Here is a 12,453-nt window from a genome sequence, read left to right on the forward strand (position 1 = left end):
CCCTTGGAAAAGAGGATGGGTGCCAGAGCATTTACCCGGTTCGGATCCTGTGCTCACAAAAAAGTATCTTGGGTGTGTGCATGTGTGTGTGTGTGTGTGTACACACACTATATATATACACTATAGTATTCTGCATTAGGATTGAAGGTGCCAGCCAGATGCAGTTGAAACGTCAGGAGAAAATACTACTGGAACTCAGCCATACAACCAGGAACACCCGCCACATCCTAGCAGTGATTCCAGCTGTGCCAGCCTTCGACAGTGCCCTGCCTGCCTCGCTTCTCCCCACGCCTGGCAGCCACCAGAGGGCCCTGGCCGTTCAGGAGGGCCGGGCGGCTGCGCTCTCTCTTTGCCGCGCCTCGGGATGAGTTTCCTGTCTCAGGCGCTTGCTGCATCCGGAGCAGCGGGAGTGAGCTCGCCTGCAAAGCAGCCGCGGCTCCCCGGCCAGGTGAGGGGATCGGCGTTTGTAAGGTGGGAGCCGAAGCTCCCTGGATCGCCTGCCTCTCGGCTGCGCTTGCCTGCCAGCACGACCCAGGTGAGGAGCGGCCCCGGCAGGGCGACGCCCAGGTGGGCTTGGCTTTCTTTTTCAAACCCCCCCCCCCCCTTTACATCCAGCCATCGTGGCAAGCCCATGGCGGGGAAAGGGGTGGATAAAGTTGCCAGGGCCGTTCATGCAAGGGAGGGGGGAAGGGGGTGCGGTTGCAAGAGAAGCAGCCGAGAGCCAGGATTGCAGGTAAGCCCACCTTCCCTGATGCAGATTGCCCGGCGGGCTTGCACGCTCCCTTTTGTTGCTTGGCGGGGAGGCCAAAGTCAGCCCCTCCTTCTGCCTCCAGGCGGTTCCTTTGATTAGGCTGTTTTCCAAGCTGGAAAGATTCTTTCCCCGGGGAGGATAGTCTTGGCTGAGGACAAAGAGGGCTGGGTTTCTATCGCAGGGGTGGCATCAGCGAGCCCAGCTCCCATTCCTCTCTCCTGCACCTTTTGGACACCTCCAGGAAGCAGAGCTCTTCCCTTTCCAGAGGCACCAGGTCTTGCACGGTGTGCGGTTTTGCTGAATACCCAGGAGCCTTTTTTGTGAGCACAGGATCTGAACAGGGTAAATGCTCTGTTCTCTGGCACAGGACCCGCGTGGTGTAGTGGTTAAGTGCTTGCACTGCCACTCACACGGTCAGGAGTTCGAGCCCTCCGAGGGTCAGATATCCTGGCAGCTGGCTCATCGCTGGGGGTAAAGAATACCTGGGGAAAACAACCCCACAAAAACGGTTTGCCTGTGAAATCACTGCTTGCAGTGGTACCCGGTCTGATGGTGGTACCCCAGGGGCTGATGGGAATTGTAGTCCATAACATCTGGAGTGCCAAAGGTTCGCCATCACTGTAGGACATCCAAGGGACCAGAGAAGAATTGCAGAAGATGGTCCAGTTGGTCATGTGGGTTTTTATTTAACATGCATGTACAATTATGAAGTGAAGGAAGACGCAGACACAGATCCTTGGTTTCAGTTGGAGAGGGCCAGTGGCGACTCTGCCGATAGCTGTCCCTGGTCACCTTTTATTACATTCTTATCAGTAGAAAGACAGTAGGGGCTACGTGATACAAGTCATGCACTAGCAACGTGATTGATGAATGTGTATTGGCTTGCAAGTCTGCCTGGTCAACATTCTTTGGGCCGAATCCACATCTGAGGGTCTTGAGGTGGGGGTCATGTCATCTCGTGATGGGAACCGCCCTGCCGGCAGCATTCTCAACCAGACCATGACGTTTCCCTTAGAGCCGCCATCCCCCCACAATGAAGCACTGTAGAAAAGGAATGCTTGTCCAGTTGTAGCACAGCAAGGCCTGAGAGGAAGATGGCAGCCTTCTGTTGCCGCTTAACACTGACTGATCATGAGGTTTCCTTAGCAGCCAGTGGTGGCCAAAGAACCTCCAGCCCTTGTGCTTGTGTGTATGAAGCCAGAGTGTGCCGGTTTCAGAAGTCCAGTGGCATCTTGAAGACTAACAGCATTGTTCTAGTTCAGCGTTGCCCAAATGGTGGGTTGTGACCCGGCACCAGGTCACGAAAGCAAAATGCTGGCTCACCTAATGTCCAGGCCTGGGGCCGACCACCTCACCTTGCTCAGAGGACACCACCCACCTTTTCTGGAGCTGGATCAGCCAGAATGATACATCAGTTTCGGGGCTTCTCCCGGGCCAACCGACCACTCAGAAAGGGGCCAGGGACGGAGCCATGGCTTGTGGCAGACACTGGTGCCGCAAGGGAGGTGGGGGCGAAAGCAGCACCCCAGGGAGCCTCCCTGACAATGACGTGGCCCAGCGCGGGGCTGGGTGACATTCAAATTTGTTTTATTTTACTAATAAATAGACCATAAATTTTTTAGTGGGTCACAGAGGAGAGGTATTAAAATAACTGGGCCATGGGAAAAACGTTCGGGAAACACTGTTATAGTTAGTATAACAGGCTCTGAACTTATGCATATAATTGTACTTTAGGGTAAAACATTTCTCCTGTGTCCTTTTTAGACAGGCAACCTGTCTAAAACAACACACAGTATTTCAAAAGTACCTATTTAAAGGCTCTGCTCAGAGCCAAAACATATGAAGGCATTATGGTGCTAGCCGTTTTATTCTTAGCCCATGTCCAGAATTGCTATCTACTGTCAATAATGTATTGAGTTGAGAACCTGAGCTGATTTGTATTTTGCCAAACATCAGTCATCGCACTCATGGCTATTTGGATCAATAGGCCTTGAATTTCCACTCATCCCCAGTTCACCTGTCCATCTTATGGCGTAGTGGTTAAGTGCTTGCACTGCCACTCACATGGTCAGGAGTTCGAGCCCCCTGTGAGTCAGATATCCTGGCAGCTGGCTCATGGTCAACTCAGTCATCCATCCATTCCTTGGTTGGTAAATGAGTACCTAGCTAATCGCTAGGGGGTAAAGAATAGCCGGGGAAAGCAATGGCAAACTACCCCACAAAAACGGCTTGCCTATGAAATCACGGCTTGCAGTGGTACCCCAGGGTCGGACACGACTGAAGGGGAAACTTTACTTTTACTAGGGTGGATTACTTGTATACTGGCCAGTCTTGTGAACAGACAGGCTTACTTTGAGGGCTAGAAACACTTTTACTTTTTGAGAGCCAAAACTGTCCAAATTTTTACCTAAAACTGGGTGCTGAAGTACAGAAGGCAAGTTTTCCCGTATTGTAAGGAATTAGAAGAAGAAGAGTTTGGATTTATATCCCCCCTTTCTCTCCTGCAGGAGACTCAAAGGGACTTAAATCTCCTTGCCCTTCCCCCCTCACAACAAACACCCTGTGAGGTGGGCGGGGCTGAGAGAGCTCCGAGAAGCTGTGACTAGCCCAAGGTCACCCAGCTGGCGTGTGTGGGAGTGCCCAGGCTAATCTGAATTCCCCAGGTAAGCCTCCACAGCTCAGGCGGCAGAGCGGGGAATCAAACCCGGTTCCTCCAGATTAGATACACGAGCTCTTCACCTCCTACGCCACTGCTGCGTAGTAGGGTTCCCATATGTCTTCTGAAATCACAGGCCTTTAGTGTCGAAATCACCCTGGCATTGGCTCATTGGCCTCTCCCCATACGTGTGCTCTTCATGCTGAGATGGCACGTGGTGGTAGGTGGGAAGGGCCTGCACTGCAGGTGGGATTTAGTTCCTGCTCCATATGGCTTTGATTTGGAGTGACTGACATCTGGTTTCTCCTGTCCCCACAGGTGATGGAAAAATGAAGGACGTGAAAGGGAAGCGCCTGCAGGAGGACGAGGAGGACTTTGAGCCTCAAGTTGAATTGCATTTCACCATCTTGGAAGAATCCGAAGGGGGCATTTCTCAGGGGAAGCTCTGGCACTGTGACGTTAACGCGGAGCTGCAGCCGGACAGTTCCTCTCTGCCCGATCCGGAGGATGAATCCGTTTACTCGGACCGAACGCGGTCTCCCTCGCCAGAGCGGCAGAGATTTCCCCCAGCCCCGGAGAGGGGAGCCAGAGACAGACGGATGGGGAGTTATCCCCAGCCGGGTCCCAAGCAGCAGGTTGAACTGCATTTTACCATTTTGGAGGAGTCTGAAGGAGGCATTTCCGAGGGGAGACTCTGTGCGAGTGAGATTAGCTCCGATGAACCGCTGGAGATAGATTATCCCAAGTGCCAGCGGCATGGACCCGCTCAATTTGGCCAGCCGATGTTTGCGGCAAATGATTCTCCCCCAGCTAAGGGCATGCTGGAGGGGGAAACAAAAGGGGAGGTCGCCCAGCCAGGAAGTGCAGACCAGCAGGTAGAAGTCCAGCTAGCGTTCTTCGAAGATTCCGAGGAAGTGAGCCTTTCCCAGGGTCCGGAGGATTACCCCATGTGCGAGAGCCCATTCACACCTGACATGTATCAGGGAGACTATCCAAAAGACTACTGGGACGCATCCATCGACAGTCTGGGTGAGGCCTTTGAATCTTCTTTCCATCAGCAGTTCTATTTGGGAGGCAGGATGTATCCCTGCTCCGAGTGCGGGCGCATCTTCAACAGGAAGTCGACTCTGACACGGCACTGGAGGACCCACACGGGGGAGAAGCCTTATTCGTGCCTCGACTGTGGGCGGAGCTTCAGCCTCAACCTCAACCTCCTTACCCATCAGATGACCCACACGGGGGAAAAACCCTACAAGTGTCCCGACTGCGGACAAAGCTTCACCCGTAGTACAAGTGTCACCAGGCACCAGAGGAGCCACCAGGAGGACAGTCCTTATAAAAATGACAGTTGGGAGGAAAGCTTCCAGTATAGCTACCCAGTCCCTTTCCCCCATCCGATGCCTCCAGTGGAGGAGAAATCCTACGTGTGCCCCGATTGCGGAGAGGCCTTTACACACAGCGGGAGCCTCAACAAGCACCTGCGGATGCACCGAGGCGATCGGCCTTACAAATGCGTGGTGTGCGGGGAAGGCTTCTGTTCCATGTCGAAGCTTTACCGGCATGAGAGAATCCACTTGGTAGATAAGCCCTACCACTGCGAGATCTGTGGGAAAAGCTTTGCCGGCAAGTCCACTCTGACCAGGCATCAGATGCTCCACCAGGCCGAGAGGCCCTACATGTGCTCTCACTGTGAAAAGGGCTATGTTCAGAGGAGCCACCTGGCCCGGCATCACCACAAGGCACACCCTAACGTGCCGTTTAACCCCGTCAAAGCGAACGTTGTGCCTGCCACCATTCTGGACTCTGACAACCTAGTCACTTATTTCTGGGGGGATGAGGAAACAGATGCTGGCCTTGAACCTGTCCCCACCCAGCTGATTTACTCTGGAGCCGACTGATGAGGACGGAGCTTAAGCCTAGCCTGGACCTACATTGGCTGCGCAAAAGAAGCGCCTGGGCCCTTAACCTCTTGTGCGCTGTCTTTTTAAACTCTCAAAAGGGAGAGGGGGGAATTGGCCTCAAATGGATTTGTACTGTGCAAAGGGAGGTGGTTGTATTGTGGATAGTTTTAATGCCAAGGAATGTTCCTTGCCTTGTAACTCTCACTTCACTGACGCACACCGCACCGACATACACACAAAAAGCTGCCTTCTGCCGACTCTGGCCTGAAAGCAGCATCTCAGAACGGTGCTCTGTCGTTGGGGCCGCATTTTCTTTGCATCCCCGTCTGCTGCAGAGGGCCTGGTGTCATGACAGGGCTGACCGCAGCAAAAAGAGCAGACCTGTGAGGCAGAGAAACCACGTGCCCGAACACGCTTCTCACGGAATAGAAGCAGAGTGCCATCTGTCACAGGGCCTGTAAGCTGAGGAAATCTACCTGGCGAGGGAAAGGAGAGCAGCCCCCTCTCGGCAGCAAAATGTCTAGACTAGGGAGATGCACGCAACCATGAGAGCGCTTCAGTTTTTGTTTGTAGTAAAGAAAAAGGAAAACTACGCTGATCTCTCGTTTGATCAATGTCTGTTCCGAGTGACGGCCGAACTCTTGAAACATTTATTAAAGTAAAGACTTGGTGGGGTTGTTTATACGCAAACCAGCTTGTAGAATTATTATTATTATTTATTGGCTTTATAGCCCCCGAAGGGCTCAGCAATAAGATCTCCAGGAGGCAAGAGTCTTTCAGTACTGAGGAATGGGCTGTTGGTTGCCATATATTGGGGTATACCCCACACCAGTGGTGGTGAACCTATGGCACGGGTGCCAGAGGTGGCACTCAGAGCCTTCTCTGTGGGCACGCACAAACAGAGTGCCCCCTCCCCCCCACATCTAGGCTGTCCTGGGCCGCTGGGCTCGATTATTAGCATTAAACCTAAGACCTAGTTTTGGGAAAGCAGTGTAGGTAACCCTGTTAAGTGCTGTTAAACCCCACTGATTTTCATGTGAAGAGCTAAAGCGCTATCCTTTACCTGGTAGTAAGCTTGGTTTCTGGCAATGAGGCTTGCTTCTAAGTAAACCCTCCTAGGGTCATGATTCACATGCAAGAGTTGCACGGTTGCTTCTAAGCAAAGCCACCGACGACCACCAAGCTTACTCCTCAGAGCCAACGCACACCTCAGAGCCAACCATTTTTTCTAAACTAAAACCTCAGTATTCAGGTTAAATTGCCGTGTTGGCACTTGGTGAAAAATAAGTGGGTTTGGGGTTGCAGTTTGGGCACTCGGTCTCGAAAAGGTTCGTCATCACTGCCCCACACGCACACTGCCTGCCTCCTGATTTCCTGTCCCTTGATTTGAAAAGCACTTGCGGGTGGGATAGAAGCAGTTTTGAGACTCATTCACGCTAGTGAGTCACTTCATGCCTCCATAGTCAAGTGTTTAACATCCATGTGTGAATAAGGAGTAAAGGGGTCAGTGGATGAGGGATGCTGAAGGGAGCCAAAGGGGGGGAAAGGAGGCTCTGGGACAGCAGAGGACACGTTCTGGACAATCTGATCTTGATAGGGTTTCACTTGTCTCTTTCCAAAGATAACTGAAGTCAGATATGGCCCACACCTCTACCACCATCCTTTCCAGGGACAGAAATTACAAAAAGGGGGGGCAGGCATGTTACTGCGGGGTAACAGGTTCAAAATATTGAAGCCAAAAAGCTCAAGCCGACAATGAATAAAATCAAAGAAATATTTTTATTCAGGCCAACAAAGGGCAAGCTAGCATCAGAGGAGCCACACTAAAATGGCTGCGGTCTCCTACTTTTATAGGATAAAGAAGGGTTACATCAAAATGGCAGAAAAAGAATACACCCCAAAGTACCATCATCATCAGTCAATCATTCAAGGAGGAGGAGGATCTTCCCTTTACCCAAAACATTTTGGACATATTAATGCATTCATTGGAGGATGTCAGTATTTCACACTTCTGACATCCTGTGAACTAGGACCTAGCACCATCTTATCAGTATTGTTCTCAGTTGCCGCACTTATCTAAACAAAGAGCCTAAACATTTGGCTGTGTTCTAGTTTGTAGCAGAAAAAGGACAGACTTCTGGTGCCAGCAGGCATTACAAGGCCTAAATGAACACATCATTTAATATCTCCCAAATTCCACTGAGTAAGTTAGTACAAAGGCTATTCATCAAGGCTGTGAATCTTTGGTCAATAGAAAAGAAAAGTGTAGTGCTTGAGGCCTGCATGATTCTTGTTCAGCAGCTTTGTGGTTGCCAACACCCCATTACAAGGAAAAGAATAATGGGGGGGAGGAAACAATCATACTTATCGGGATTAGAGAAATCCTTTTAACAGGGCTATGCGCCTACAGGCAGAGACTTCCAACTGCAAGTTTACAGGTCGAGAAGAATACCCAGGGGCCTTTCATGCAGTCTGAGGTTCCTGAGGAAGGGTTTGATCCTCATGTTAGAAAGTGGATCTTGTGTACCTCTTTGTGTTAGAAAGAACAAAGGAAAGGCAGGGGGAGAAGGAATGGCATTTTGAATGCTTTTTTAAAAATTAATCAGTTCTGGAATTCAGAATGTTCCCTCTTCACAGTAGCTGGTTGGGATCAAAAGAACTAATGAATTCTGGGTGGGGGCCAGCAGTTCTGAGGACAATGCAGATTTAGAAGCATTATCCCCTGCAGTGCCCTTTGGGTCCTTGCTAAGGTGGGAGGATCTTGGGGAGTTTTTTTTTTCTCTGTGTAGGGGCTCATGGGGCCCTCCTCGGCAGAGTTATTGCCTCCGCTGAAGTAATTGGGCTTAGAAAGATGCGATTCTGCTTAGAATTGCCCTCCAAAGTTCCCTACTTCCCCCTCCCCCGTCAGGATGGATCCCATTGGAGTTACTTAAGCCCCTCCTGATTTGGAGGCATCGAGGACTCTAAGAAGTTGTCACTGTCCTGGTGGGAACCAATGGGGACCCCATTTCAGTATGCAATCTCTCTCTCTCTCTTCAAGGAAAAGCAAGCATTTCTGTATCACATCTCCATTCACAGACCTAACATGACGATGGTAACCCACAAGCTCCGGCTTTACTTTAAAGGATATTAGCCCTTTGGCCATCTCATAAGGCCTCTCCCTTACCAAATTCCTAGGTATTTTAATGGATGCTGCAAGTTATCATTTGCCACATGTGGTGCTAAGTGAATTTTATCTCGGTTGACTTAGATGGCCGAGGCTAGCCGGATCTCGGAAGGTCTTGGAAGTTAAGGAGGTTCAGCCCTGATTAGTGTTTGGATGGGAGACCACCAAGGAACATCTGGGTTCCTACGCAGAGGCCAGCAATGGCAAACCACTTCTGTTAGCCTCTTGCCTTGAAGACCCCATAAGGGGTTCCCAAAAGTTGGCTGCAACTTGAGAGCACTTCACACACACATGGGTAGAGACTCAGGTGGGGGGGGGGTGGACTGGGAGAGCGGCTGTTGGTAGCAGTGAGCAGCAGTGGCGTAGGAGGTTAAGAGCTCGTGTATCTAATCTGGAGGAACCGGGTTTGATTCCCAGCTCTGCCGCTTGAGCTGTGGAGGCTTATCTGGGGAATTCAGATTAGCCTGTACACTCCCACACACGCCAGCTGGGTGACCTTGAGCTAGTCACAGCTTCTCGGAGCTCTCTCCACCCCACCTACCTCACAGGGTGTTTGTTGTGAGGGGGGAAGGGCAAGAAGATTGTAAGCCCCATTGAGTCTCCTGCAGGAGAGAAAGGGGGGGATATAAATCCAAACTCTTCTTCTAGCATGACAAAGGGGATCTGAGTGTGCACAGCTAAAACCAAAGTAATTTTCCTGTCTAAACTGTGCTATGTGCTTTTGATCCCTGCTCTTGCTGTGCTCTAGGATGGCTGAGAAAATCACTGCCCTTTGGGCCATGCTTCTTACTGCACATTTGGCCGAAGGAGAGGGCACCACCACCTCCGAATGGTGGTAGAAAGGGCAAAAAGCTGGACTTCCTGTTAGGGTGACACAACATGTCTTCAGTTTTGGGGTACCTCCCTAGGGCAGACAAGTTCTGAGTATTCAGTATCTGCTTTCATCATTGTGTAGGTGTCCTGTGGAGTTTCTGTCTTGGCCACCAAAGTGTCTCCAGCTGGCCAAAGGATAGCGTGCTAGGTCATAAAATCTACATGTGCAAAAACTAGAAACTTTACCTGCAGGGTGATGTCTGTCTGTCTGTCTGTCTGTCTGTCTGTCTGTCTGTTTGTTTGTTTGTTTGTTTGTTTGTGTGTTTGTTTGTTTGTGTGTTTGTTTGTTTGTTTGTTTGTTTTGCTGTGTGGAAGCATGTGAACTCTACCTCTGCCCCCCCCCCCCCGGTGTGTGTGTGGTCGGTTGTGGGCACTGTGATGGTTCCTTAAAATTGGCAGACAAAAGAAAATCTTAACAGAGCTGTTTCTAGGTTTTGATGGAGAAGCCGCCTTGACCTACGGACACCCATTTTGCGGGACCCTCAAGACTGCTTGTCAACACAACTGCTGATGTTAGGTTAGTGTTCACTCGATGGCAGTGTTCTTGGTGGAACTGAGAGTGTTGCAGTCTCCAAAGTAGTAAGAAAGTAGAAGAATGCACATCTTTTCTCTCTTTCTCACAATACTAGAACCAGGGGGTATCCATTGAAAATGCTGGGGGGAAGAATTAGGACTAATAAAAGGAAACACTTCTTCACGCAATGTGTGATTGGTGTTTGGAATATGCTGCCACAGGAGGTGGTGATGGCCACTAACCTGGATAGCTTTAAACGGGGCTTGGATTGATTTATGGAGAAGTTGATTTATGGCTACCAATCTTGATCCTCCTTGATGTGAGATTGCAAATGCCTTAGCAGACCAGGTGCTCAGGAGCAGCAGCAGCAGCAGCAGAAGGCCATTGCTTTCACATCCTGCACGTGAGCTCCCAAAGGCACCTGGTGGGCCACTGCGAGTAGCAGAGAGCTGGACTAGATGGACTCTGGTCTGATCCAGCAGGCTCGTTCTTATGTTCTTATCTTTTCCAGGCCCCCAAATGGGTCCTGAGCTCGGTCGCCCACGCATTTTCAAGCAACTTCATCATAACTGGAGATATCCAGTCCCTTCCACATTCACTCTGTATGCTTTACCAGTATGTTCACCTTACATTTTTTTCTCACTGAGTGCATCCCTTCGAGCTAAGGTGGATCACAATGCATTCCTGTTTGCCGTATTCAGGTGCTGGAATATGCTGCTGTGAAATTAGTTGCAGATGACTCTGTCCATGCATAACCTCTTCCCCCTCCGTGTTTCTGCAGAATGAATTAACCCATCCCCACCACCTTTTTCCCTGACTCGCCCCAGCTCTGGAAGCTAAGTAGGGTCAACCCTGGTTAATACTTGGAGGGGAGACCGCCAAGAAAGTCCATGGTCACCACACAAAGGCAGGCTACGGCAAACCACCTCGGAAGGTCTCTTACTGGGACAACCCCATGAGGGGTTTCTTCACCACCTCTTTTCTGGTAAAACTCAGCAGGGTTCAAGAAAAGCCTTCTCAGTGTCACTATTCTTCCCTTCCCATAAGGCATAGGTGTCCAACTCGCGGCCCTCCAGATGTTATGGACTACAGTTCCCATCATCCCCTGCCAGCATCATGCTGGCAGGGGATGATGGGAACTGTAGTCCATAACATCTGGAGGGCCACGAGTTGGACACCTGTGCCATAAGGCAAAGCTGCAGGGGTCCTTTAATCCAAGCAATACTGTGGTAGCTGTTTAGAAGGAAAATACACATGGAGCGCCTTGGAAGGATAAGGCTGAGTAGCCAGAGAACTATCACACAATGATAGGGGCCCCATTTTTTTTTGCGGCAAGCTTGCCAGCTGAGGCAGCCCTTCCCCATCAGTGCTGACCCCCTCCCTCAGTGCTGTTTTTGGGCTGGTGGGGCGGGGGCTGCCAGCTGAGGCCCAGCACGATCAAGTCACATTTGTGTCCTATCCAGCCCTCATAACAAATGAGTTCAGCACCCCTGCACTAGATGAATGTGTGTATATATTGGGGGTCTAAAAGGAATCCTGGGAAAGAGGAGCATCTTTAGAAATCCCCCACCTCCCGCACGTTTCACAAAAAGTGTCCCCCTGTGTCAAGAAAACAGCCTAGGCTTTTGCCACCCAGCTGCCCTGAAGCTCCAGGTAGGACCATTACAACTGATCTCCAGGGGGCATAAATCTGGAGAAAACAGCTGCTTTGGAAGGCGGGCTCCCCTCCCCAAACCCTGCCTTCCTCAGGCTCCACTCCCAAAATCTTCAGGTATTGTTGTAACCGTGGGTATGCTGCCCCTCCCAAAAACTGTATTCAGAGGAAGGAAGCACATCCCAGAAAACTGGTAAACAAGAGGAGATCTTAGAGAGCCATAATTGACCAGGCCCTAGCTCACCACATGGGAGCAGATGGTAGGTAGGTAGGTAGGCAGGCACGCAGGCACGCAGGCACGCAGGCAGGCAGGCAGGCAGGTAGATCTATCTTTTCCCCTAAAAGATGAATTTGGATTTATATCCCCCTTTTCTCTCCTGTAAGGAGACTCAAAGGGGCTTACATTCTCCTTCCCCCGTCACAACAAACACCCTGTGAGGTAGGTGCGGCTGAGAGAGCTCCGAAGAACTGTGACTAGCCTAGGGGTAGGGAACCTGCGGCTCTCCAGATGTTCAGGAACTACAATTCCCATCAGCCCCTTCCTGCATGGCCAATTGGCCATGCAGGAAGGGGCTGATGGGAATTGTAGTTCCTGAACATCTGGAGAGCCGCAGGTTCCCTACCCCTGGACTAGCCCAAGGTCACCCAGCTGTCATGTGCTGGAGTGCACAAGCTAATCTGGTTCATCAGATAAGCCTCCACAGCTCAAGTGGCAGAAGCAGGAAATCAAACGCGGTTCTCCAGATTAGAGTGCACCTGCCCTTAACCACTACACCACGCTGACTCTCTAGGCAGCGCCGATACTAACACAAGCCTTTGAAATACATATTAGAAACACAATGTCGAAGACACGCACAGTTCCATGGGCATGGGCAACAGGCGCCACGTGAAATTTGCAGCTCACGCCTTTCAAAGCCAGTAGGTGGCGGCAACAGGCT

The 12,453-nt window shown here is 50.8% G+C and overlaps 1 protein-coding gene across 1 annotated transcript; it reads left to right on the plus strand.

Annotated features, from left to right (window-relative positions):
• Window positions 1-689: 689 nt before the first annotated feature.
• Window positions 690-5,998, plus strand: LOC125427663 (zinc finger and SCAN domain-containing protein 2-like). The gene is made up of 2 exons (XM_048487200.1): window positions 690-733; window positions 3,726-5,998. Exon 2 carries the CDS (start codon window positions 3,737-3,739, stop codon window positions 5,303-5,305), a length of 1,569 nt encoding a protein of 522 aa, XP_048343157.1. The 5' UTR covers window positions 690-733; window positions 3,726-3,736; the 3' UTR covers window positions 5,306-5,998.
• Window positions 5,999-12,453: the final 6,455 nt, after the last annotated feature.

The sequence above is a fragment of the Sphaerodactylus townsendi genome, linkage group LG03 (genome assembly GCF_021028975.2).
Source record: "Sphaerodactylus townsendi isolate TG3544 linkage group LG03, MPM_Stown_v2.3, whole genome shotgun sequence".
In the NCBI taxonomy this organism is placed as follows: domain Eukaryota; kingdom Metazoa; phylum Chordata; class Lepidosauria; order Squamata; family Sphaerodactylidae; genus Sphaerodactylus; species Sphaerodactylus townsendi.

Excerpts from the sequence above, each read along its gene's own strand:
- LOC125427663 (XM_048487200.1), top strand. The coding sequence starts at position 3,737 with ATGAAGGACGTGAAAGGGAAGCGCCTGCAGGAGGACGAGGAGGACTTT.